General features: G+C 34.1%; 5 protein-coding genes across 9 annotated transcripts; 3 read left to right on the forward strand and 2 right to left on the reverse strand.

Moving 5' to 3' along the window:
- The first annotated feature begins 396 nt into the window (after positions 1-396).
- LOC108752435 (neuromodulin) lies at positions 397-5452 on the forward strand. Of its 3 annotated transcripts, XM_018493248.1 has the most exons (4): positions 397-436; positions 581-689; positions 3587-4013; positions 5060-5452. In XM_018493248.1, exon 3 carries the CDS (start codon positions 3611-3613, stop codon positions 3959-3961), a length of 351 nt encoding a protein of 116 aa, XP_018348750.1. In that variant the 5' UTR covers positions 397-436; positions 581-689; positions 3587-3610; the 3' UTR covers positions 3962-4013; positions 5060-5452. The 3 variants fall into 3 exon arrangements, with proteins under 3 accessions (XP_018348750.1, XP_018348749.1, XP_018348747.1); XM_018493247.1 differs by lacking the exon at positions 397-436 and having other exon boundaries at positions 443-689; XM_018493245.1 differs by lacking the exons at positions 397-436; positions 581-689 and having other exon boundaries at positions 3380-4013.
- On the forward strand, positions 1367-3250 carry LOC108752436. Its single transcript, XM_018493249.1, has 2 exons — positions 1367-1810; positions 2385-3250. Exons 1-2 carry the CDS (start codon positions 1522-1524, stop codon positions 2471-2473), a joined length of 378 nt encoding a protein of 125 aa, XP_018348751.1. The 5' UTR covers positions 1367-1521; the 3' UTR covers positions 2474-3250.
- Positions 5453-6985: 1533 nt separating the features above from the next.
- LOC108752651 (neuroparsin-A-like) lies at positions 6986-20054 on the reverse strand. Of its 2 annotated transcripts, XM_018493652.1 has the most exons (4): positions 19975-20054; positions 8481-8547; positions 8092-8233; positions 6986-7585 (listed from the first exon to the last, which is right to left on the reverse strand). In XM_018493652.1, exons 2-4 carry the CDS (start codon positions 8531-8533, stop codon positions 7382-7384), a joined length of 399 nt encoding a protein of 132 aa, XP_018349154.1. In that variant the 5' UTR covers positions 8534-8547; positions 19975-20054; the 3' UTR covers positions 6986-7381. The 2 variants fall into 2 exon arrangements, with proteins under 2 accessions (XP_018349154.1, XP_018349153.1); XM_018493651.1 differs by lacking the exon at positions 19975-20054 and having other exon boundaries at positions 8481-8618.
- LOC108752650 (ERAD-associated E3 ubiquitin-protein ligase HRD1B-like) lies at positions 11793-23857 on the forward strand. Of its 2 annotated transcripts, none has more exons than XM_018493649.1 (4): positions 11793-12023; positions 17342-17598; positions 21791-22202; positions 22851-23857. In XM_018493649.1, the coding sequence occupies exons 1-4, from the start codon at positions 11968-11970 to the stop codon at positions 23344-23346; spliced, it is 1221 nt and encodes a 406-aa protein (XP_018349151.1). In that variant the 5' UTR covers positions 11793-11967; the 3' UTR covers positions 23347-23857. The 2 variants fall into 2 exon arrangements, with proteins under 2 accessions (XP_018349151.1, XP_018349152.1); XM_018493650.1 differs by lacking the exon at positions 11793-12023 and adding an exon at positions 14503-14791.
- A 951-nt stretch (positions 23858-24808) lies between these two features.
- LOC108752509 (39S ribosomal protein L40, mitochondrial) lies at positions 24809-26389 on the reverse strand. The gene is made up of 5 exons (XM_018493355.1): positions 26225-26389; positions 25797-25880; positions 25533-25703; positions 25234-25432; positions 24809-25097 (listed from the first exon to the last, which is right to left on the reverse strand). The coding sequence occupies exons 1-5, from the start codon at positions 26257-26259 to the stop codon at positions 24975-24977; spliced, it is 612 nt and encodes a 203-aa protein (XP_018348857.1). The 5' UTR covers positions 26260-26389; the 3' UTR covers positions 24809-24974.
- Positions 26390-26654: the final 265 nt, after the last annotated feature.

Below are 26654 nucleotides of genomic sequence, written 5' to 3' on the forward strand. Positions count from 1 at the left end.
TACTGCACAATTATGGCCTATGAATTAATTACAAGTTAACTATGACGCAAAAATCTTAAATTGATGGAAATAATTGCTCGTTTTACTAATATTTCGCGTTAGGATAATTTGCTATTTAATCCTGGCTCCTTGAAAATCGAAAATGCAAAAGTGAAAATACAGTATACAGAAATTTTATCACAGTAAAGTGTTTTGTATTGTTTAAATTTCTGTGATTGGCTGCTAATTGCGTCTGTAATAATCAAAAAGCTTCGAAATCGAGCTGACAATGTTTTGCATTTGGATCACGCAGAATTAATGCAAGCAGCTCGGATATGGACCTTGGTACATATTTTTAGTGCCCGCCGCGATCCAAAGAGAGAAAGAGAAGAGAGAAAGAGACGATTGACGATCAGTATCGTGGTCGTCTTGAGCGTCCAGTGAGCGGGGATCCAAGGTAAGGGCACGACGTCGCAATAACGTCATCGGGCGTCGCGACGACGACGACGCCGTCGTTGTCGCCGCCACTCGCTACGACACGCGTGCAAGCATCACTGCGATCAGTCGCAGCAACCGTTTTCTTCTTTTCTTTCTTTCGTAGTGATCATCGTATATATCATCGTTTCCAAACGTGTCTTTGTCACGCTCGCTAATAGTCGCGAGCGATCTGCTACCGCAACTTTGTCACGTACGTCCAATATCTTTGAAAGGTAAGCGAAATCAGCGTTTGCGAGTGCAGCTGCAGATAGATTGCTTCATTCTGAGAAAATTTTCGAGACAATATCTTTACCGCATTCTTTTGCTTCACGTTTCTTAATTAATACTTGAATTACCTGCGTATTTTTAAATATGTACAATTTGGCCTTCAACTTTGCTTGATTTTCATAGTCATGAAAATGACATTAATGAATATTGAAAATGATGAAATCGATTTTCTTTTAAAGATAGTCTTTAATTAGTAGAAGATATGTCTGCCATTTTAATGTCTATATTACATTTAAATTTGCAAACTTCCTAGCTATTAATATTATTATCAATAAATTGCACAGTGAAGATCTCTCTCTCTCTCTCTCTCTCTCTCTCTCTCTCTCTGTCTCTCTCTTTCTCTTCCTTGCTTTTTATTTTATATTTTTATAAAACTGTAGTTTTATAGAATTAGTTTTATCTAAAAATTTTGTATTGATTAAAATATTATTTAATCTCGCCTAACAGAAGTAATGTCCACTTCTCTATCTTTGGGAAATGTTCAAGATCACCGTGCAATTTTCATTTGTGGAATCGATATCCCAATATAATCTAAACTAATATAAAGAGTAACAATATATTCATAAATTAATTAACAAACACTAGAAATATCAATAAATATAATTTACAAAAACATTTTGTTAGACGTGAAATACGTGATGGAGAATGAGACGAAGCGCGTCAATGTGTACGCGCGAGATCTACGAGCGGGATCGTTATCGATGTCCGAGCCGGCCGATTGGATGACGCGTATTCGAGCGAGTATATTTTCGTGATGATGAGCATCGGTGAAGAGTTATGCGCGAATACGCAGAGATCAAACAGCGGACGCAAACAAATTGGAATGTTCTTGGCCGCACGCGCGCGGACTTTCGTCGACACTCTCGCGAGCATCAATCATCAATCAGCGTATATTGGCCTCAGGACGACGAATTCGCTGTGACGCGCATGTCGACCGCACTCACGAGATCAAAATTAATGCTATCCCAGGCGTATTACGAACACTTTGCGAGCTCCCCAATACAGTGTTCTCCCTTGACACGACGCGATCAATCAAGCCGCAAGTGGAAGAATAAATGTCCGAATGGTACTTGAACAAGTGTATTATATAAAGTTCCCTAAATTAAATTGCTTACACTATATTTCTCAATGAATGAGCGTATCGTTGAGAAACAGAAATAAAACGAAAATTGAAAATATTCTAAGTATGAAGAAATATTCTGATACTTGATTAAAATTTTTAATGTAACGTAATGGCAACTTTTTCATAAATCCTGCATTTTTTCTTACTTGATTATAAAACAGATAATGTATAAGATAATAATAAAAAGTAGCATACATGCACTGAGAGAAAAACGTATTAGATTTTAATAAATAATTATTTAAGTAGCACTAATATAACATTTATTTACGGAAAATAAATATTTGCTAAATAAAATATAATATTAATAGGTAAATCAAATCAATGGATTTTGAACCAAATAAATATATGTTTACATTTAGTAAATATTCAACTGGCACTATTTAAACAAATATTTATTAAAATTCAATACGTTTTTCTCTCAATGTATAAAAAGTAAGATAAATTCTTTCATAATGAGTTAAAAACGTATTTAAAAAGGAAAAAAAGTAAAAATAATTTGTGGCTTCACGTTTTATAGTAATTCAAATTGCTTCCGAACTGGGTTCTTTCTTCAGTTTTCTCGCAAAACGATATATCCAGCACGCTCGCGTTTTTAGCTTCATTTAAAAGCGCGCGAAGGCCATCCCGCAGCTATCGGGTGATCGGCGCTCACCCTCTGCCAACTTTGTACGAAATTAACCCATCCTCGAATGCGTGAAATAAGACATGAAGGTGATCGACGGTTCGGAGAAACCGAACGGGCCTCTTTCGCCGGTGGATTATCATCGCAGAACGCATGCGTGATAGATCCATCTTTCGTCCGAGGCGGATAAACCGCGCTCGCTGAGCTAACTCAGCTAACGTGTGCCTCTTTGTCGTGCGTTTGTTGCGCCTCAGTTTCCCGTTCCGCTTCTGGCTAGGAGGACGCGCGATAAGGAGATCGCGGAAGTGAGCGCAAAAGTGTTCTGCGAGGAAGAACGATCGTATCTTTTTCGTGAGATAAAATTCCCGCTCCCCAGAGAATCGGGAAGATCTTGCTCCTCCTGCTCTCTACCGATATTTATAAATCATCGTGGAGAACACCGATCTGAATTTTACGAAGACTGTTTTCATAACTATTTTTTGCGATTCATTTCGCAGGTGTCTAATCGCGATTAATATTGGGGTTTCCCAGAAGATCCCTGAAATAATAGGGAGACCTGGTTTTCTTCCTGAAGAAAATTTTTACTGAGAAGAAAGCCGCTCTTTTTTTTTGCCATCAATATATTTATAGTTGATCGAAGATACCCTGAGGTGGTTATCTGTCCTATTTCCGCGAGGTTATAAATAATCAAGAGATTATCCTGTCTGCAAGATTACTCACTTCCGTTTTGAAACAAATCTTTAAATATCTTATACGAATCTTCATCTCTCTTTATTCGGTTTCTCGTTCGGAATACTGTTCCGATAAATCGCCAGGGGAACTTTCGAATGAGTCTGTTCTCTCGGGAATGATCTTTACAAATAATCAAGAATAACCTGAATTGTTTTCGCTCTTGGGAATCGATCTTTGTAAATAAGCCGTAAAGGTACACGAATCTCTCCGGAAACGATTTTTGTAAGCAATCCGGGAAAACGCCGAATTTCTACGGAGTCGGCCTTCGTGAAACACCTTGGAGAACTCGGAATTTTACGGACGGACTTTAATGACCGAGACACGGAGCTTCGCGTAACTGGCTTAGAACTCCGTTCATGTCGCAGACTTCGAAGGAGGACGCCGACGCGATGAAGGCTAACACGGCGGCGACGAAGATCCAGGCCAATTTCCGCGGATACCGCGTGCGCAAGCAGCTGAAGGAATCCACGCAGCGCCGTCGTCAACAACAGCAGAATCAGCAGGACCAGAAGCGGAACCAGCAGCAACAGCAGGAACACATGAAGCCGAAGGAGCATTTGCTGAAGAGACAGAGCACTCAGGAGGCGCTCGAAGAGAAATCGGCGACGAAGATCCAGGCGGGCATTCGCGGTTTCCTGGTGCGAAAAAGACAGCAGGCCGTTCAAGCCGCGGCAACGAGGATCCAAGCCGGCTTCCGTGGCTTCAGGACGCGGAAACTGCTGAAGCAAAATGGCCAATAAGCTGTCCCTTCCTGGTGTGAGAGACGACGTGGGACGTTGACGTGTGCAAGAGGTTTCTCCCCGTTTATGTCTCGTGATTGCGCTGACGTAAATTAGAACTTGTTACTGATGTGATGCATTTGCTGCGAGGCTGAGTGGAAGATGTGATAATTACTTCGATCTACATATATATTCCCAATCCGTTTCTCTTAAGATCTAACAGAATTATACTTGGCTATTGAATACGTAAATTTTTCTGTGTGAATCTGGAATGTCTGAAATGTGTCTTTTCTAACTTATATAATGCTATCAGATGAGTATTGCAAAATTAATAATTTTGAAATATACTTTAACAAGTTTTTTCAAAAATGTTCTAATTTAACACCCCTAAAATATGCATATTGTCTATTTGAGTATAGATATATTATATAATATATATTCTTTATTATTATACAATATATATATGCAGTGTGTATGCATGTGTGGATATGTCCCAGCAAACAAATTGACATTATTTTTCGCTATTTTGACGTTACAAGGACGTCTTTAAGATCACCAAAATCTTGTGATGTTTGCTGGGATATTATGCTGTGCAATACAATATCTAGAAAAAAATAAAAACATAACTTTTTTCTAAACTTAAAAGTAATTTTTTGGCAAAAATAGATAAAAGAATTTTTTTGTCTTTGCTTAATTTAAAAATTTAATCTAATCTTACTTCTACGTGTGCTTTGGAATAATCACAGGACATTTACATGTCGTAATGAAAATTATCTAATATCTTCTTTTATTTCGACTATTGCGTGTATGACATTAGCCAGAAATTTTTTTTAAATATAAAAGAATTATTTCTCAGGCGTGTTTGAAACCGTGGTAGCTCGCGATGATTGCGACGATTGCGTGCTAATACTAATCGGCACTCATTAACTGCACAAGGAAAATGTAAACAGCTGCAACATGTGTCCGCGACATCTCAGCGCTTATAAGCGGTTTAAATATAACGTCGAGCTTGCGCCTCGAGCCCTTGACCCTTAAATTCTTCTTAGCACCGAACTCTTTGGCACGTCTCTCGACCTTCTCCATATATTTGTTCTTATATATGTATCGTTTATTTTTCAGCATTTTGCGGATTTCTTTGTAACTTGGACAAGACCTGCAATTGGATCGGAGGCGAGAAAGGAAATGACAATTTCAATTAAGTTGATTACATTGTACTCTTTTGAGACACTCCATTTGTCTTTGAACTGTAACTTTGTTAATCCTGTTGAAAACTATCTCGAGAATTGATCGATAATTAACGGAATTGCTTTACGACAATATTTATCATTGTTCTTATTTTCTTATTTCGATTTTTTCCATGATGACTTTCATATGAGAACGATGGCAATAAATAATAATGTCGAAGAAAGAAGTAATGATCGAAGATATCGCGCCTTGAAGGAAAGCGGTTGAGATATATATATATATGTATGTATGATAGAAATTAGTTAAATAATTATATAAATCTTTTAATACATCTCTTATATCATTTTTTATGTAATTAATGTAATTAACGCGTTTAAATTATAAATTCGAATCCTGTAAATTATAATCGAAAATACATCTATAGCGTAATTTTGTATTCGTACAATCTGTTGATAAATGTTTCTTGTGTAATGACTAGCGCATAAAAAATGTATATATTAATATATATTTTTTGTTGTTGTTAAAACTTACGTTTTATGATTCTGCCCGAATTTTATGAATAATAAATTTTTAAATCTTTATAATAAGTATTTATATATACGTATATATATGATGGTTATATTAAATATATAGGTATTAAAGAATACTCTTACATATTTTTGTAATTTACTTTGGTGATAAGTATACATTATTTAGTATATATTCATTTGCCATTTTTTAACTGAATGAAATGAGATTATATTATGTATGTGTGTCTAAATTTGATACATTATCCGATGAGTAAAGCAGTTCACCAGTAATTCTGGATGGCAGCACTTATATAGGAAAGCCATATTGTCTTCAATATTCAAGATGCTTTAAAATTTTTAATCTTAAAATTTTTTAATTAATAACATGTTTGTGATTCGTCCATTTCTTTTAAAAAGTATTTTTTTTCAAAGCTTTGCTAATAAATATCGATAAAAGTTTATTTAAAATAAAAGAAGAAAAGAAAAAAATCTTAAAAATGCGAAAGAACACTTTTATTTACGTAAACATGAGAGTTACACTTATCGCTTGAATAAACAAACCATTTCGTTTCATTTATCATCGTAAAGAAACAATTTTATCTTGTTGCGAATGAGGCAACAGGCTGGTTCTGGTTTAAGAGCGCGGATAAACAAATTAATCCGAGACGAGGGAAGGTACGTCAATGATGCGCATATGAATGCAACCAATTTTATTCTGTTGTCTGTTACATAGGGACGGCGCGTTCGCCGAAATATTCACATCCGGTCTCCGCAGAAATACCGAGAGTTATGTAAGATACTCGTTTTTGAGGCGCTTACCAGACTAATCGGTGAGAGAAGTACCGGTGAAAAAGTCAACTATTAACTATTTTCGTGTCTATGTAATAAATATTAGTAACAGTCCGTTAGTGAAAGGCAAGATATTGATATACTGACAATATTTATCTAAACGGGCACGCTTTATCGGGAGATCCCTTATCGCAGGGAGATCTCACTCTCTCCTTAAAGTTTAAACGCGTCGTTAAACATAAACAATGAAAATAAATATTAAGATAAATGCGAAGTGTTGATATAACTTTCGTAAATATATACGTAATTGAAATGTCAAATCGGAATGTCAAAAATCATATTATGACTGTTTTACAGAATAGGGTAGGGAACAGGAAAGGGGAGGACTTTCGTATCTTCCTCATGTACTTCAAAATCCTTTTCTTCCGCTTTTTACTCTCGACAGAGATCCGGCTTTTTAATGTTTTCTGACACGAAATTCGAGGATCCCGTCGATCGCCCCTTGTTATTCAGCAAGAGGCGCGATTCACAGCCAAGGACTATGCGCGATGATTCATCTCTTACGAGATCAATCTAGCCGGTACACGCGCGCGCTCGCTATAATAAGCACGCGGACACGGGCGCGAGTTTCATTGAGAGACATGCGTGTATAAAGACGGGATAACGTAATTAAAAAATCACAGAAATGCCATTATACACGAACAAGAGCACCGTCGTCTCGCGGGAACGGGAAATGGGGATGAGGGTGGGTAGAGACGAGGCTCCGACGAGCTATCTATCACAATCGAAGATACCTAATGGGATTATATCGTGAAATGTAATAAATAATTCGAAAAATTACTAATATATATCCGCGTTTCTCTCCATCTTTCTCATTTCACATTCGCTCCTCTCACATTCGTCGTCTCATCCATTCGTCGTTCTTTTCGTCCATCCGGGAATTGGTTTAGGTTTCCGTTTACTTGGCGAATCGGTTGATGGGGAAGTTGTCGAAGATATCGGGATAGCTCCGCGTCTCCAGGCTCTGATGGGGCAAACAAGTGTTCGCAAAGCACGTGAGGTTATCCACGCTGCAACCGGTGCAGCGATTGCAACTGCAGATCAATCCGTCGCCGCACACTCCCCAAGAATCGCTTGGACCACCACAAATATGCCCGGGGCCCTACAGGAAATCGATGTCAATAAGACCGCGAAAATTCATCATATACTCGTGGAATTCTCAACGAATCTCCAAATGGAGACCAACGCAACATTGAAGATAGAGACAGAACAAAACTTGCGCAAATTTGCGATAAATTTCACGGTAAATGAATTTTATATTAAATAAAAACTGTAGTACAATCCAAAAAACTGACCAAAGTTTAGAATACGAAACTTGAAATAAAAATAAAATCGAAATTTTATTCTTTTACAGTAAATCTTGGTTCATATTTGGAACTTTTTCTCAACACTTTTATCAATGAATGTATATTCTTTTAATTTAATTTATACGCTTTTATTTCTAAAATTTTGTAGTATATGTAACATAAACCATAATGCCAAATGTATCATCATTTTAAGCGCGTTTTAAATACGAGTCTTTGGATTTTATGATATACGATGAGATACGTTTAAGAATGATTTTCTAAAGTGGAACAATGCATCGTACTATTGTTAATTGCTACTCACTTTTCGGCATTCCGAGATACCGCAGAGAGTCGACGTTGTGTAACCGAACTCGCATTGCTCGCATTTGTCGCCACAGCCCACGCACAGCGGTCTCGGCTCGTGCCGCTGTGCGATCGCGGGATGCGCGTGGCACTTGTCGATCCTGTAACATCATTAGAACTACATTAATTACCGTAACATATGTACAGTATAAGGCCGGTATTCATAGTCAGTCTTTATATTTATGACTATTTTAAGTACAATCTTAAGATATCATGAACCAATCAGAACTGAATTAATATCTTAAGACATTACTTAAGACAGTGAATAAAAACGGACTATAAATATCAGCCTAAGATTTTACATTTTATGACTTTATTCATTACTGCTCCATCGTTTTTAATGCTTACAGGAAGACCGCGGCCAAGAGAACGAGCATGTAAGTGAGTTGGAAGGTAAGCATAGTGATCCACCGATCTGAAACAGAAACTACATGCATGTAAATCGCCGTGCTTTTTCTTACCGTAGAATTTTATATGTAATGTAAAAATAAAATTATAACGAAAAAAACTCTTATTTGACATGAAAATGTTCGAACAAATGTTTGAACTATTATTTCTTCATGTATCAATTTTTTTATACAAACCTTTTCTTTATCTCAATAACATAAATAAGTGGTCCTTGTGCCTAATTGTAATTATAGTGCTCGAAAAGCAGAACGTGAATAAACAGAGTGAGGAAAAAAATTAATTTTACGCTAAAGATAAAAATTTGCTCTAAAAGTAAAATATATGTATTACGATATATTAATCGTCAGGATTGGCAGTAACACGTCACTTTGCTGATCGTTACCTCATTATAATAACGATTTAATAATAACATTGTGAATTTTTTATGAAGGTAATCAGACTCAGAGTTAGAACATCGATCGTTACTTGTAACGAGTTGAAAAAGTTATTTTTTATTGAAAAAAATAACTCCTTTTTCCATTAATTTGTAACGCGTTACTTTTTTACTCGCGTTACTTGTAACGAGTAACATTATGCGTTACTCATTACTTATTACTTTTTTTTAATAAGTAACGCATGTTGATAACAAATTATTTTTCAAAGTAACTTTTCTAACCTTAGCACAATCTTAGCGTTTAGTTAGTTAACGTTACAGTCATAAAAAATTACAACAATGTCATCAAATTGTTTACTATAGAAAGTAACGACAAAGTAACTGAAAAGTAATGTTTGCAAATCCTGTTTTTTAATCGTACATTGATATTATGCATGATTTCCAATGTTTTTCGTGATAATTGTTATTAATAGTTACATTTCCGATATTTATCAATTTAACGCTGCCGCGAAACAGTCTTATGTAATTAATAATGCTGTCGCGATTCGATATTGAATATTAATGTGAATTTCATTTTATGTCTATGGTAATTATAATTCTTTTGTAAAAGATAATTAATAATTACAACAATAAATCATTTGCTTCTCATAAGAAATAATTAATCTCTTTTTATAAAATAATAATTAATATTCTTCTTCTAATTTTATATATATATATATATATATATATATATATATATATAATATATCGCAATGCCACGGATGCGGATTATCTTTCCATTTATCGAGTTCAATCACCTCGTTTCAGTGTCTTGACATCATATGCAACAATGTTAGCACTAGGAATATTGAATATCCATGAAATATCGAAGTAGATATTACAATGCTGTAAAATTGACTTCTTATCACCAATATGTCATTAATTGCCACATATCTACAACGCAAGCATGAACGATATTTCGACTCTTTCTCTTTGAGGTATACCAAATATGTTATACAACTAACTTGTTGCGGGATATAATTGTATTCATTTAAGGAAACAGATGTATATATAATAATTATGTTTGGATAAGAGCGAAGAATATTCCAACCACCAAAAGATCACATGAATGTTACGATATGTATCCAGGAATGAAGAATCAGGAATGCACGGACCTCGTTAAAACACAATCACATGAAATAATACACACTTCAGCGTCTGACAGATAGACACTTGGAAATACGGTCATCAAACGTAGACATAAAACATAACATCAGTCATAGGCTTCTATATCGTGAAATAGAATCTTCTATGATGCTCTGTCTTTATATAGATTCATATGTCTTTGTATAGATTCACAATTATGTTATTTATTTTATATAGGAATATTAAACGTAATGATGATAACAATGATGAAGATGACGGCCATGAAGATAATGAAAATGATGACGATACTACAATCCGACGCGACGCGAGAACCAAGGAAAAGCTGTTTGTGCCGGCGACCCGTCGCGAGAATTAAACGGGTAAAACTGATGTCCCACATCGTCACGATGGTCCCCACTCTACATATAACGAAACGGTTTGCAAAGCCACAATCTCCGTGGGGCAAAGACTACCGGCGTGAACCAATTTCTTGATAAATGTAGAAAGGACAGCCGAACTCGATGCGGCTCAAACCCATTCACCTCAGAAATGACTATTCTCCATCGTCATTGATGCATCTGTCTTGCCGATGCTTATCGAGCTTGCCATTATGGAATTAAAAGATCTGAGTTCAAGAAAAATTAGAAGCGATCGGGAAGAGAGAAAGTTCTGCAATCTTTCAACACGTGGTGAAAGGATGAGATAAGATTTATTTAACAATATATGTCGGTAATATAGATAATATAGATAAAATGACATATGTAATATATAATTGGAGTCTCGTCTTACTTCACTTTTGTTTATCTATTTGTCGATCCGTTTTTCTTGATCTGTTCCGTAATCAAAAATTTTAATGTAAAAATTCAGAATTCATATTGCACAAATAAAATCCTAATTGATTGCAATTTGTTCATCATACGCGATCATAACTGAACGACTTCGCGAAATCTCCAATGCTAAATAGAAATAGATTTTTAAATTTTCTTGGGGTCATTGACCGAAAAGGCGCCATGTTTCTCAAGACAAAACAAGTAGATCTCTCTTGATATTCTGTCCGACTGTGCTAATAATAAACACAAACATTTCACTCGATCACATGATCTACTTTCCACTAAACAAGGCTTTCCTTCTTCTCTCCCACAACTATTCATAAACTTCCGTTCATAAACAAGGAAACGGGCTGACTCAGCATTGATACTCACGGCCTCCTTTACTCCGTTTTTTTGTAAGCGCGCGTGGGTGCAACAATAAAAGAATTTGTTTTATCTTGTATTTTTGTCGCAATCTTCCTTATCTATTATTTTGCACAATTATGTCGCAATCTTATCTATATATGTTTGTGGGTCATTATTTTTGGAATTCGAGATAATAATCTCTTAGTATGTACAAATATTACAAGAAGACTTCGATCCCTCTAAAGGCGTAATAAATATAAATAGCAACATTAATTCGACCTTCTAATCCCATACTTATCATATCTTTTCTCTTTTTGGATTCTCTCAGAGACGCTACTCACAGATGCACGATCACGATGTGTGATCTCGTATGCGCCACAATTATTTTTCGCAAACATTTATTATTAATGTCAGCGTATCTAGCCATTCTATGTAATATCTTGACGCCATGTGCGTCGGCAAGTTTGCAAAAAAATTGCATTAAAATAAGATAATGGAAATGCGCGTCTTGCACACAAACCGGCTATGTTCGGTTTGGTATATGTGACAATCTTTTGTTTTCCGTGCGAAAGGGAGCGATAAAGAAATATTTTTTTTCCGGAATGCACAAAAGAGCGGCCTGATGATTATTTGTGAACGTACTATATCTTCTCATTGTGGATCATTGCGTCGAACGGCGGAGTCTTTCTAAACTCCACTGTGAGACGGCATAAAATTAGCCCCCCAGACGGCGACTGGGAATGATTCTCTCTCGATGAGTAAAAACATACGTGCCGCGAGAATCGGGTCAATGACACGAGAAACCTTTGGGTATTAAAACCTAATTTCCGATTTTTAACTGTAAGCTGATTTCATCCGTTAAGCAGCCGTTAGACGTTCAATATTACTAAACAATATTTTACAAGTGCACGGAAAAAAAACGTTTGGTTGAATTAACTGGAATTCTGATAGAAAATGAATAATCCAGAATTCTGATTAAATCTATTAGAATTTTAGTAATTTTACTAGAAATCTAGATCGTTAATCAGAATTCTAGATCGTTCATTTTCCACTAAAATTCCAGTTAATTCAATCAAACATTTTTCTCTGTGGTATAAAATATTTCAAAGAACCTTTGATTAACAACCTAGTTGATACCAAATAAAAGTAATATAACATCTATGTTATAATTTTGCATTCAACCAGGGATGAAAAGTAAGATGTTTTTGTAATTTTTTATCGTTATCGTTTTTCATAATAACAATTTGGTAATGACTTTACAATTTTTAATGAGTAATACGTAATAGTAATAAATTAAGCTCATCATACAAAATAACATAAATTATATAAGGCTTCTGGAATAATGAGTATCTTATATAAATCATAGCGTCTTTATACTGAATACTTATTGCTTATATCATTTTGTACGTGTGTGATGGCTTTACAAAGTGATTTTCCAACACTAACGTTATAATTACTGTGATAAAAAATCATGCCTCCTGATTGTACAATATCATTAATAATCTTCCTAAACAATTCAATATAATTCTCAATATAACTTTTAATCAAATTGTGCAACGTTTAGTTAATTCTTGTTATGAATGTAACACTTAATTTTGATCTTACCTATAAATCATAGCAATATGCATCGATTTTACATAAAAAAATGCCATCCAGTTTAGAAATTTACACATTTTGTTTTCATTAAATCTTAGCTTGCTTAATGATTAGATGTCGACTCAATCTCATCATAAATATTTTTGCAAACGCAATCAATACATGTCACTTATAAAGACAATTAGATATTATAAAATCAAAGTTAAATATTAAGGATTAACATAACAATAATTATACACAATTTAATTATTACATTAAGAGTTATATTAAATTATCTAGAGAGGCAAGATTGTCAACAATATTGTACCATATAATTGTTTACTAATATCGAGCGTTCAGGCCACTTTATTCGAAAAGTAGCGAATTGTGTACAAGAGAAATTTTAATCTTGCCAGTGTACACACTAAACACGGTTATGTTTAATGTATATATAAGAGCAAATCTTCGTATTAAATAAATAAGAATCAGAACACTGCGCATAAATACGATCCACATCTTTAAGAAACAATATAAATAGTTTATTTTCGTTTATTTTCGTGGTATTGTTGTACCGGAACTAATTTAATTCACATGACCGTACGTATCAATCTCGTGATCATTACGCAATCATCATACCAGGAACCAGTGAAATTATCGACTAAAATCGCGCGTTCTACGACAATAGTGAATGACGCGCATCGTGACTATACATATAAAATTTGGTGCGTGGAATTTTCATTGAATTTTTCGCGGTGATTAACCCCGTAAATTTAGCCCGCTGCGCAAAATAGCTTCGTGTCTTATTTATAGATTTGCTTTGTGCAAGCGCATGCATTTTAATATTTTACTAGCAACATATAAGTATTTATTGCAGTAGATTATTAGAGAAATTTTATGTCGTACATAAATCCAAGCTATTCAAATATTTTATATCGACAATATTTTATATTGTAGTTGAAAGAAAAAGATAAATAAATCACGTAATAAAATTATTGTAACTGTAAAATTTAATATTTATGACAGAGTATTTATAGAATTATCCACAACAGAGAATTCACGCAACGTCGTAATTTTTTAATGCAAAGTCATCAATCTCAGGAAATGAAAAACTCGTTTCTTTAAATATAGATAACAAGTAACAAGAAAGTCCAAATCAACCTGATTATTGTGAATCGTCAAATCGCTTAATTCATAGGTAGTCGAAAACCGCGAATACTTTCATAAAGCTGTACGTGTTCTCCATTCATTCCGGATTGCAGTCGGCCTGTAGAGAAAATCCGCAAGGGAACTTTCGCGGTTCGGTAAACGCCGTCCGATGAGACACGACATCGTACCTCTGCCTGCTAAGAATAGCCGAAGAAATTTGCGTTGCTCGACGCAGATGCCAAATTCTCCCTTCCTCTAACTATCCCGCCCTCTTGTCTCCTCCATTCCATCATCTATCTTTCTTTCTCTATCCGCACCCGCCCCATCCGTTCTGTTTCTTCTCTTTATCTTTCATTGCGCGCTCTCCCTTCTATTTATTTTTATGTATCTTCTTCTGCACTGTTAAACCTCTTATTCTGTTTATTCCGTTTCTTATTTTCTGGTTATTATATCTCTTCTCTCTTCTGCCACCCTTCTATTCCATCCCTCCTCCACCCTCTCTCTTTCTTTGTTGTTCTCATTTTCTGTCACATGTACGTAGTTAGTTACGCACACATATCGTCTTGTTTCGTTGCTCCGCTGGTACAAAGATTGAACGGTCAGTATCGTACCAGTTAGCATTCGTTTTGGACGTGCGGTTAAACAAACGGCAGCGACGAACTTGTTTCATAGTGAGACCCTGCAAAGATATATCTCTCGAAGGTGAATCTCCCAATAAACCGAAGAACTAAAGGGTTTCGAGAGAGAAAACTAGAAAAAGCGAAAGAGAGAAAGAAAAAGAGAGGACTTTTTCAATTCCTAGAATTCGCGATTTTCTTGTGGAGGATTAAATTCGTACTCTTTGTCACCATTTAAAAGTAAGTAGCCGGGTATCATCGACGTTTATTCAACTAACAAATAAATTCTAATTCTATATAGCAATTCAGTTATATTTTGGAGATATAAGTATCAAAAGAAAATCAACGTCTTAATAAAAAAGTTGTAAAACACTTAGATGTAATTTTACTTTTAAAACATTAGATGCTGTCTCATAAAATTTTAATAAAATTAAATCAGAAAGTCATCACACACATGTTATATTACATTATTTTATAATTATGTAGCTTAGTATTAATGAGAGAGAGAGAGAGAGAAAGAAAGAATACAAGTTAAATTTTTAACTCTTTTCTTCTATTACGCGATAACACTGTTTAGTTTAAATTTAATTTCAATTTTAATACATAATGGAGAAAATTATAAAATCAGAAACAAATAATTATAGAATCACCTAATTATAACTAATGCGAAAAGGAAATTTAATAAAAGATCAAGAGTAGACACGTGTTTGGATAAACGCCTCATAGGACCGATTGCATTGGTCCTGTGACGATTGCATATTTAAAGATTCCCATCGCGCGTGGTTTGAGCTAAATGTAGCGTCTGATTCTACGTCTTATTTACTTCGTACACAGATTACCTTCAATGTAGACATACAGCAACGATCGAATAGGCACGATTTGGCACTAAATACACTTTAACATATACAATTTATGTTTTCATCTCTATTTAATACTTGTTGAAAGTATAAAATAAACTATTTAAAATTTTTCATTATTTTTGTTATTTTTATTGATATTTTTTCAGAGGGTGAAAACTACGCAATGAAATGAATTTCTAATTAAGAAGGATAAATTGAATTAAATGAGAAAATTAAACTTATTAGAATTTAGAAATAAAATTGCATCTGATTTTATTTTTTTCGCTATAAGGTTCAAAAGTAGCCCACTTTTAATTGTGAAAACTGTTGTCTATTAAGAATCCAAGATATATTTAATATTTTCAATGCACGTGCTTCTGGTTTTTAATTTTCACCGGAAGTCGAATAAACATGTTTACTATTAACTGTTGACATAATCAAAACATTGTGTCAACTGCAAAATGCAATTTCCGAAATTTGTGCCAAACGTGCCACGTTGCCTCCGCAGTTTTACATTGATCAATATATATCTCATCGAATCATCTGACAACACGTGTCTTTTGATGTATCTACGTCATCGTAGATGTACGAAATTTTACAAATGAAAAGAATTTTAATTAATTAGTAAATAAAAATCACATTTTGAATCCGAGTTCATATTTAAAATCGCATTTAAAATCCTAAAATTTTAATACACAACATTTAATGAATCTAATACAACACTTGAAATTAAACGATTTCTCGCGATTTTTCGATGAGAATCTTAGAATTCTTTAATAAGCCGAATTCCCGCATATTGAGAATAATTTGCTTAAAAGAGGATAAACTTGATTATCGTTTCTGTTGCATGCACATTAAGAGATATACGGTTCTCGATTCAAAGAGTAACAAATATAAGTCACGTATACTAGACTATGGATAAACATACAAAGATCAAGAAACGGAATGGTTGATACAGTAAATTGTTGAAGAGTAAAACAGAAGTATATTTGCTCTCCCTTTTTCAAGAAGAAACAAGAAAAAGAGGAGGTGCAAATCTTTGTGAGAGGAGAATTTCTCGCGGTTAGAAATAGCTTGAAGTGCATCCGATGTAAAGAAGCGACATGATGCAGAAGACTTGAAGATCTATACGACTTGCCAAGAATGACTGATGCAAACGATTTCTGTGACACGTTGATCATTTAACAACTTAATGCAATTCGCGCAATTCCGATCTTGTCATTAAGCAATTAGCGGTTTTTTACAAGCTCACATATATTAAATTTTGTTTATTGAGCTTGATCCGATTTGCTGACTGTTCTTTAAAAAAATTTATTGTAACGGGACGATTAAATAAAATGAAAGAGATATTACCTGAACATATCAATTCGTAATGATAATAATAAAATAATCGTAATAATATATGATTTAATTAATCTTATTATAAGACAAAATTTCAAAGAACACGTTTGATCTGTTGCACGATTCAATCGAATTACCTGACATTGCATATCTCCCAACGTCGTAAATAATATATGTAACATGCACAATTTTACAAAGAAAAAAAAACATTTTAACTTATAAATAATATTTTGAAAACTAAAAGAGTTCCAAGAATAATATTAATAGAATTTTCGAACAATATCTAATGGTATCAATATCTAAAATTGGATTTCGCTTTCGCGAAATATTTCCGTATATCGAAAACAAACCGGCCGGAAGAAGAGAAATTATTTGATTATCGTCTTTGCTATTCACAACGTCACAAAATTCCTGATTCAAAGAGTAACAAATAAGCCAAGCAAACTGCAGATAAATATACAAAAGGCTCTCGAAATTATTGTGTCTTTATAACAATAAAGTTTATAACAGTGAAAAGCAGAGAAGATATTTAAAAAAAAAACCTACAAATTTACTGCTTTAAGAAATAACATTGACGAAAGAATTTTACATTCTCGTTGTTTAATTTCAGGACCGAGATGGGTATGATAGCGCGCGTGAGACGTCGCGTCCGCGCGAACTCGCTGACGGTCGACAAGGAGAAAACGGCGCAAAGCGTCTGCCTTCTAAGCGCGGTTCTTCTTCTACCCTATTGCCCACGCGGTCCGCTGCCGCTTCTACCGTCGCCCGCACCGGTCCTATATTCAGCCCTTGTCCTGCCGGTCGTTTTAAGTGCGAATTACAGATATCCGGTCCCGACCCTCAAGACTCTCGCCGAGGCGGCTAAAGGTACAAACGGATACCCTAACACTGACCTCGCTACTTTTCCATCCTAGTTCGCCGATCTCATCTCCAGATTAAACCGATTTTTTTACTTTAGATTTTTTTAATCTCATCTTTCTTTTAGAATAATTTTCTGAAAGTCAAAATGAATTTTTATAATAATGAAATCATTGATTCTATGTCGATTGTTGTGTACAAAGCTACAATGTCAAATAAAATTTTTAACGTCTATTTTGAACGCATACATTGACATGTCGAGAAAATCAGACAAGACATAGGAATCAAGGCTCGATAAAATAATTGTTATAATTTAGAATAAAAAATATAAAATAAAGTTTACACACTTATTTAAAATTTAAAAAAATATATAATTAGATTGCAAAGCTTATTTAAAATAATAAATATTAAATAACTATTTTATTTACATATTTTAGCTGCACCAACCAAATATTTGAATAACATACAAAAAAATTTTAATTCATTACATGATAGATTACTATTCTCAATGAAAGTTGGTACTAATAGAAGATTAAGCTTTTTTGACACAATAGTTATTGTTGAAAATCAAAAAATTATATTTGATAGATATCAAAAAGCAACCTGTTCCGAAATTCCTTAGTTTTTATTTAAGCCATCCGCTTTGTCACAAAAAGGGCATAATTTTTGGTACTATTTTTGGAATAGTACGTCTGTCTCACTCACGGTTTCACAAAAAGAATCTGACTAATGCAATCTATACATATTTTAATCATTTTTAAATAATGGGTATCCACTTCCTTTGATTTTCTCTGTAATATAAGAAAGACTAAAATATCATATATAAAATTATATTGTAAAAAGAAAAGACCAATTAGATTTATTATTGCATCAGGACGTAGCCTACAAAATCTCTTGTGAAGATTGTGATGTTAGCTACATTGGCCAAAGAAACGAAAGACTACATGAACATTCGATATTAATAAAAAAACAGGTTCCATCTATAATTACAGATCACCGGATTAATTTCGAATGGAACAACGTTAAAATTTTTAACAATGAATCTTCTTACAATAAGAGATTAATATCAGAGATGGTCTACATAAAAAGAGATAAGGCTTGAACAGAACAAAACTGAATCATTACCGAAATCATATCTTAACGTTATACAATTTTTTTCTCCTTAATTCTTTCTTCTTTTCTCTTACCCCTTCTTTCCCATATTTACTCCCCACTTCCTCTCTACATTCCCACTTATTTCTTTACTCTTTAATCTCATTTTATTTACAACATTCCTCTGATAATCAATTCCTGATCGTAGCAATGCTTCTTTGTTATTACAACGATAATTTTATTAATCGGACTGTTTTACACGTATTTTTACTTGGTAGTAGCAATGCTCCTTAATTTATTACAATTACAATTTTATTAATTGGACTATTTTCATCAAGATATACTTTTATTACATTCTATTATTTTACCGTTATTGCCACATTTTATTGTATTTAATAGATTTATTTATTATTACTAACAAGATTCTATTTACATATTAAGGTTAACAATAACTGTAGAGCGAGGTTTAAGAGCTCTACATCAACTTCCATAATTTTCAAAAAAATATTGTACTTTCAGAAAAGATTGTAACGATTTCTATATTGTTTTATCAAGAATTACAATTAGAGCGTAGTATAAGGATTCTACATTCAATCTTCACGCAACGAGATGTTAAAAATATCATATTTTTCATAAAGGTTCCGTTTTTCCTTAAAAGCGATTAATTTATTTCGTAATAACGTTTTTATGTAAATATCTGCAATTTACATTGAAAATGATCCGATCGGTGTCGAAATCTACTAATACGTCTGTAAATTTTTTTGTTTATTGTTATTAATTTGTATATTAAAAGATCCAGTTCGTGCTCGTGATCCACTTATTTTATAATTTTACATTTAAATTTGACCAATAAATCAAAAATATAGTGCGCCGATTTTAATCTAATTATAAGACAGTACCTGTTGAAATTAAATTTTACGTCAAAAAATTAACTGTTGCAAAAAATTAACTCTTTTTAAAATAATATCAATACATGCTGGGATTTAAAATCATAAATAGTTCACTCTCTAATTAACATTTAAATTCTACATTAACGGTATAGTAATAACACCGCAAATTTTAATCTCACAATTAGTTAAAAATGAATAATAATAATGTCGGAACGAATTAATTAAAATATTCTACTTATTGTTAGTGCATAATAATATATATAGTATTATAGTAATTTTATTAGTGATACAATTAAAGTTGCAAAGATAAGAATAATTCGATTCCAACTATAATCAAGTAGTGTAGAAGTAGCGTTGCGCAAACGAAGAGTTGCCATAGGTCACGTCATCCTCTCGCACTCACCTAAACTCTGGAATCCTCTCGCTGTTTGTAAATGCTGGATTCGTCTCCAATCGGCGATGATCCCTATGGTGTTGACGCCAAGTCGTTCAATGCTCGGTCGGAGACGGAGCGCTGTTAGTTTTATAGGTAGCAGAGGCCCTCCTGAACTCCAACCGGGGGATGGGAGATCCTTCGGTTGCCATGTGAAATCCTACGGGTTCCACCGCTATGTCGCCTCCTTAGTATCTGTCCTTGTCTCGTCCTGCTGCCATGTCGTCGGTGACTCGTCCTGACTGACGTCCATTAATATGCAAATCCTCTCTCGATCGTCGGCTCTCTCTGGGACTTGTTACTAAAAATGAAGTCGATCATTCATCGAAGCCACGTCAATTACGTTATACTCAATTAACGGTGGCCGACGGAGGCGTTCTCTCTCTCTCTCTCTCTCTCTCTCTCTCTCTCTCTCTCCCTCTCTCCCCCTCCCTCCCCCCTCTCTCTTTCTCTCTCCTCTCTCCCTCTCCCTCTCTTTCTATCTATCTCTATCTCTTTCTTTGCCTCTCTCTTTTTTTCTTTTTTTCTCTCTTGCACGCGCTCGCGCTCATCAGCTGGCAACAAGTTCATGATTATTAACGTAAAGCACTCCCTGTCATGTTATTCAGCAACTTGTCATCCTCCGATAAAACCCTCAACAGGGGGTGGGTCGCTGCCGTTCGTTGATCGGGTCCACCTCCGGAAAATCACTCACGATGACGCGTTCCTATCTCTCGTTTTTACTCTCTTTTTTCTTCGGGAAGCGAAAGACGATGAGAAAAAGCGAGACAGAAGAGTAGGAGGAGGAAGAGAAATCTATCTCCGTGGCGAACGCATATCAATGTTCTTATGTTTAATAATAACGAGATGTCGCGTGTCTGTGAGTTTCTTTTTTGCTCGCCTCCGCATCCTCGCCAGCGTAAACGGCCGTTAAAATAATTTTCTCCGATAATTACGAGGATGGTAGTAATCTTAAACGGTTTTTGTCCGACCATTCGAGAGTCGGGCGACGAGGCAGGTTGTAACTTTTGCGAATCTCCTTCGTCAAGTGGTCGATTTGTATCCTCAAAATATGATTATTATCGGTTAAACGATTCGGGCTTCACCCTTACCTCGATCACCTGTGATTTTTGCCCGGTGACGTACATAAATAGTCACGTATAGATATTTTTATATAGAGGAGAATAAGGCCAATATGAAAATTGAAGTAATCAATCTGCGTTAGTTACTTCATCATGCCGGTGTGATGCACGAGATACCGCATCTTGAGCTAACAGTAAAAAATTATCTTTCGAGAATCCGCGCTTCTTAAGTTATAATTTGAATAAATTAAGAAACTTTCTTCAACGTTATAATCTCAAAGTATAAATTAAAGTTATTAATCGCTCCTTCAAACGCGAATATTCAAAATTCGGCGCTGAACATTTTCGAATTATAAACGCCAATCTTGATATCTCTAAGGCGCGATATGAAAAACTTGGAGTAAACATCGATCTTTCTCATTTGCATCAATTTTTTTTTTAAGACGTAACAACATTATTGAACGCGGGAAACAAAATTAAAATCCTTTATTCCTAAATAGCAGGCTAATACACATAGTTGTCATCATTTTGACATCAAAATAATAATAAATCACGTTTGTTTGTTATCTGGATTCTGTATTGAGACAAAATTAAATCCTTCATTTGTATGAAGGTGAAAATAAATTCCTTATTTTATATTAAGACAAAATTAAATCCTATAATATATTATTTTGAAGTAAAATTAAATTCTTCATTTTATTGATTATAACACAATATGTTCAAAGGTGGAGCCAAGAGAGCATGGCATCCTCTAAATCGCTTCCTGAAACGGTTATATGCACCGGTGGACCGCGCGGAGAATCTCTTCCTGAAGATGCGCAATCTTTCCGTCATGGCGAACCAGATAGTGTTCCTGATCTTGGCGGATAAGGTGTTGCTGCCGCAGCAGAGGCTGACCTGCTTGTATACGCTTATGTTTTACAACGTGATAGCCTACTGTGTGAGCTACATCAAGGAGTTGATCCAGAAGGAGGATTGGTCACCCTACGTCACCTTGACTGAGCGATCTAAGATCAAGCATCTCGCGATGTCGGCTACCAAGATCGTGCTCGAGTGGACCAAGGCGGTAACATTCGTCGTCACGTTGACCTTCATGCTTCTCGTATTCGGATTGGAGCAAGGCCTCGATCATTACAAGTGAGGAACTTGATTGAAGAGGAACCAATCCTCTTGGTCTATAATACGTATAATAATTAAGAATATCTATTAGAATTGTTTCTTTGCTTGTCATTTATACAATTGATCCTTCTCAATCAATGCATTTTTTCACAAGATTCCTACAAAATATAAAAGTAAAAACAAAATCACTATAATTCTTAACGAGTAGTAAGTGTCGTTGTCATTGTATTATTAATTATTACACAATTTTTTATCATGTATAAAATCGTAATAATATTACTGTCTTTTTAAAAGTTACAAAATAGGAGCTAAAATCTATGTAAACTTGTTCTTAATGTTGTTCAAAGGGTGAGGATTTGAGACATTATAATAAAGTTCTAGCACAAAAATGTACAATTTTTGGTGAGAAAATAAAAATATGCAAATTTTTACTATTTTTAATTCGACTCGCATACTTATATATTTATTTTATAGAAGGGTTAATATTCAGTTTATTATTAAGTTTTATTGAACATATTATATTCTTTCATTCTGGATTCATGAGATAGTAATTTCTTTATTAATATTCTGTTTTCTAAAAAAATTAACAATTTTGTGACAAGCGTAATCTATTCTTTTCTATATTTCTTTTCCATCCCTTTAATTTGACGTCTTATCAATTTGCAGACCTTCGTTAATCTATACGGTGATTACATGGATTTATTATTCGGCGACGGAGAAGGTCTTCGTCGAGATGTTTCCAACGATCCTGGGTTTCTTACAGCTAGAAGCATTGGAGAACATCGAAAATCTGTACGCGCCAGTGATACTCCGCTGCTTTACGATCGCCATGTCGGCGATTTTCAGCATTCTGCTATTGCCATCAGCCTCTTGGAGGTTCCTAATGGTTGCCACGTATTTGAATGTGTACTTGCGATGGAAGGAACTAATGGAGAACTCAGGCGCAGTACTGCGACGAGAACGCGAAGTGTTAAATCGCTACAGGAAGGCGACCCTTGAGGAGATCGAAAGGTTTGATGACGTATGTGCGGTGTGTCTGTGCGGTATGACGAAGGCCAGGGTGACACCCTGCCATCATCTCTTCCATGCGGACTGCCTGCGACAATGCTTGAAGACCAGCGATAAATGTCCCATGTGCAAGCGCGAGCTCAAGTTCGACTAAATAAATGACATCGGGGAATATATCCTTTTGATTGTCTCCAGAAAGATTTACGAGATTCTCAAAACGCGCCATTGAAGAAGACGAAGAGAAGAGAGATGTATGTAGATAACATTTCGCGTATGGAAGATTTACGGCGTCTTTTATATATTTGGATTTATGACGTCGGAAGGATTTACGGCGTTCTTTTATAAAAGATTTTTATAAAAGATTAAAAAAAAGAGCTTTAGAGAAGATTCAAAATGAAATTCTTATATTATTCGAAAAGAATCAACAAAAGGAAAAAGTATTTGCGATACTGTGGAACATCGACAATATTCGCAACGCATGGAATGCATGTTCCTTTAGATATATATTACTGTGATATAGATCAGCAGCAATGTAGTTTATTGTTAGGATTATATCAAAGATATACAATAACTTTACTGTCACGTCGGTCAATTTGTGACCAACACGCGTCATTCATAACTTTAACGTAACTGGCGAATGGAAATACGCTTATTTTATATTACTGTCCTGGTAAAAATGTTTCTTAGAATTCTTCATATAATTTTGTAGAATTTAATATTAGAATATTAGAATTATTTAAAATTTCTGTATAATTTTATATTTTTAGAAAATTTCTTAAATTTTTTTATATATGAATTAGAACATTTTTCAAAAATACTGAAAAAGTCTGAATCTTTTCTAGAATTTTGTTATATATATATATGAATTTATTAAAATCTATATTCTGATGTTTGTGAATATCTGAAATATTATATTTACATCTTGAAATCTATATTATATTTGTAGGATTTCTCATTCTGTAATTTCTGGAGTAAACTTATAAAATTAGAAGTTTAAGGTATATTTGTAGAAATCATCGTAAATTTAAAAAAATGTAACAAATTCTTAAAAATATTATGAGATATTATGAGAATTTTTTTCACCAGGGTATCTATTTTTCGTTATATCGTTATAATGCCCATCGAGGAAAACTGTGAATTGTGTTGTTTATACGTATATTTATAAAACACTTTTTTCGTTGCGTTTTGCACAAATTGTGTAAAACCTTACTTTACTTTTTATGTATCTAAACAGCTTGTTACAATCTTAAATATGGAAAATTGATTTGCAACAAATTGTCGATAGAACAAATAGAATTTAAAATAGTGCAGTTTTGTACGCTACAATTTGTTTTTTAGAAATTGTAATGAAGTAAGCTTTAAGAACCGTATGATAATGCAATTAAGAAATCAAATAGTATTAAAAGATTTCTCTGTAGAATAAGTTTTAATTTTCATATTCAGAATAAACTCTAGTCTCTAACAAAGCTTCATTTTCTCGGAAGTTACGGCAGATAAAATAAGTTCTTATATTCCATTGAAGCTCTCAATATCCGCTTTTTAAAAATAATTTGTCGCTTACTTAAACAGTAAATTTTCTTCTTGAAAAATGAAAGAAAATATTTTTTCTTCATATATTAAAATATTTATTTGCTTCTATCGCTTCCTATATTCTATTAGATTCATGTAACACTATTAAATGTACGAAATCAGATTTCGAGTTTGAAATACATGTTTTATTTGTATTCTTGATTTTTAATTGTATTCTTTGATGGAAAAATCTCCTTTTGCAGCATCAAACACTCATTCTTCTCCATCAAATTTCCGAGTGGTGTTTGTATATTCTCCATCGGGACTATCGTAATTTTCTATTGGAGGTGTTTTTAATGGTCCTTTCGCTGTATGTGGTAAAAGCCCTAAATCCAGCTAAAACATACACAGATGAATAAAATTAAATCATGTAATAGATTCTTATACAAAATTGCTTATAATTATAACATATAAATAATCATACTCAGTATAATTTTTTTTTTATACTTGAGTAAATTAAATAATTAATTACTTGAATTGCTTCTTGATACAAATCTTCTGATTCTGCCCTTAGCTCATCGAGTGCCTTTTGCTGCGAATAAAAGATAGAATCTATTGCCTGAATATTAGCTAAATGCTGTTGAGATTTGTATCTATTCCAATCCTTTTGCAATAAAATTCTAGATTCTATTTCCTCTTCTGATATCGGTGGAAGTTTTCGCAGTCTTTGCCTGAAATCAGTTCCCAGTTAATAAATTGCAGGCATAAGAACATTATAAAATTAATCATTATACTTGTCCTGCATATAATTTGTTTGCATAGAAAACTTACTCCCTTTCCTCTATTAATTTTGATGGCACTTCCAACTCGCTGATTGGTTTTAATTGTTTAGATTGCTTTTCCATTTTCCGAATTTGTTTTTCTAACTTTTTTCGTCTTTTTTCTTCTCTTGCCTTGATAATTGCAGGATCTAATTTCTTTTTTTTCTTCAACGGTTCTCCTCTAAAGAATAAATAAAAGAAAATTACAACATGCTTATAATTATACTATAATGTGTACATCAGATGCTGCAAGAAATTTACAATGGTGACTTACAAAAGTACACTGCTGACTCTAAAGTACAGTGGATCGGTACATGCTGAGATGTTTCGTATGCCAGGTATAGTGCACACCGATAGTCTGAAAGAAAAACGGTAGATTAATTTTCGTGAGAGTCTTCCTATCGAACTTAAAAAAGCATTGTTTGTTTTGACTCTCGGGAGCTACTCGGGATCGCTCCGGACGAATCCAGCGAACTTAGGATTCGCATTACGTACGATATCCATCATATGATATTCATCATTACAATCCCAAGCAATTCCCGAGAGACAAAACGAACAATGCTAAAGATAATGTACAATTTAGTCACATTGATAATGCACAATTCTTTTATCAAAACCCAATTAGTTAAATTATTATTTAAATAATAATTTATTTCAACGTTGAATTTAGATTAACATTATTACTTAAAATGTCATAATTACCGCGATAAAGCAGGCAGCAAATTCAAGACACTCATCCTCTTAGGATAACCTCCTTGTACATTCACTTCTCACTCTTCACTTCCATAAACATATTGCGCAATGTCGCAAATGTCATAGATAGTGAATGGTCGCAATAAAGCAATACTGCTATAGCAATATTCTCCCTAGTCACTAAAATCCCTGTACGTGTTGTAAAAATACCTAAATACAATCAACGCATGATCGCGTCAGAGAGGTTTCTCTCTGATCGCATGGTCAACACGTGATGTGAGTACCAGAGAGAGAAACTCGAGAGAGTACAGAAACGAACCACATCTACTTTCAACGATACGTCAAAATTTATCGATAGTGTCAGAGAATGTACGTAGTTACGTAGTTCTCAAACTGAAAATGGATGGCTACTGGCGGTAGCGTATGACTAATTTCGATG

The sequence above is a fragment of the Trachymyrmex septentrionalis genome, unplaced genomic scaffold (assembly GCF_001594115.1).
Source record: "Trachymyrmex septentrionalis isolate Tsep2-gDNA-1 unplaced genomic scaffold, Tsep1.0 scaffold60, whole genome shotgun sequence".
NCBI classification, from domain to species: Eukaryota; Metazoa; Arthropoda; class Insecta; order Hymenoptera; family Formicidae; genus Trachymyrmex; species Trachymyrmex septentrionalis.

Coding starts and splice junctions, on each gene's coding strand:
- LOC108752650 (XM_018493649.1), top strand. CDS start 11,968: ATGAGTAAAAACATACGTGCCGCGAGAATCGGGTCAATGACACGAGAA. Junction 12,024..17,341: donor ATGACACGAGAAACCTTTGG/GTATTAAAACCT, acceptor GTTTAATTTCAG/GACCGAGATGGGTATGATAG. Junction 17,599..21,790: donor TCTCGCCGAGGCGGCTAAAG/GTACAAACGGAT, acceptor ATATGTTCAAAG/GTGGAGCCAAGAGAGCATGG.
- LOC108752651 (XM_018493651.1), bottom strand. CDS start 8,569: ATGCATGTAGTTTCTGTTTCAGATCGGTGGATCACTATGCTTACCTTC. Junction 8,234..8,480: donor CTCTTGGCCGCGGTCTTCCT/GTAAGCATTAAA, acceptor ATGATGTTACAG/GATCGACAAGTGCCACGCGC. Junction 7,586..8,091: donor GTATCTCGGAATGCCGAAAA/GTGAGTAGCAAT, acceptor GATTTCCTGTAG/GGCCCCGGGCATATTTGTGG.
- LOC108752436 (XM_018493249.1), top strand. CDS start 1,522: ATGCGCGAATACGCAGAGATCAAACAGCGGACGCAAACAAATTGGAAT. Junction 1,811..2,384: donor GAAGAATAAATGTCCGAATG/GTACTTGAACAA, acceptor CACGTTTTATAG/TAATTCAAATTGCTTCCGAA.
- LOC108752435 (XM_018493245.1), top strand. CDS start 3,578: ATGTCGCAGACTTCGAAGGAGGACGCCGACGCGATGAAGGCTAACACG.
- LOC108752509 (XM_018493355.1), bottom strand. CDS start 26,259: ATGAGTGTCTTGAATTTGCTGCCTGCTTTATCGCG. Junction 25,704..25,796: donor AGAGTCAGCAGTGTACTTTT/GTAAGTCACCAT, acceptor TTTATTCTTTAG/AGGAGAACCGTTGAAGAAAA. Junction 25,433..25,532: donor AAATTAATAGAGGAAAGGGA/GTAAGTTTTCTA, acceptor AACTGATTTCAG/GCAAAGACTGCGAAAACTTC.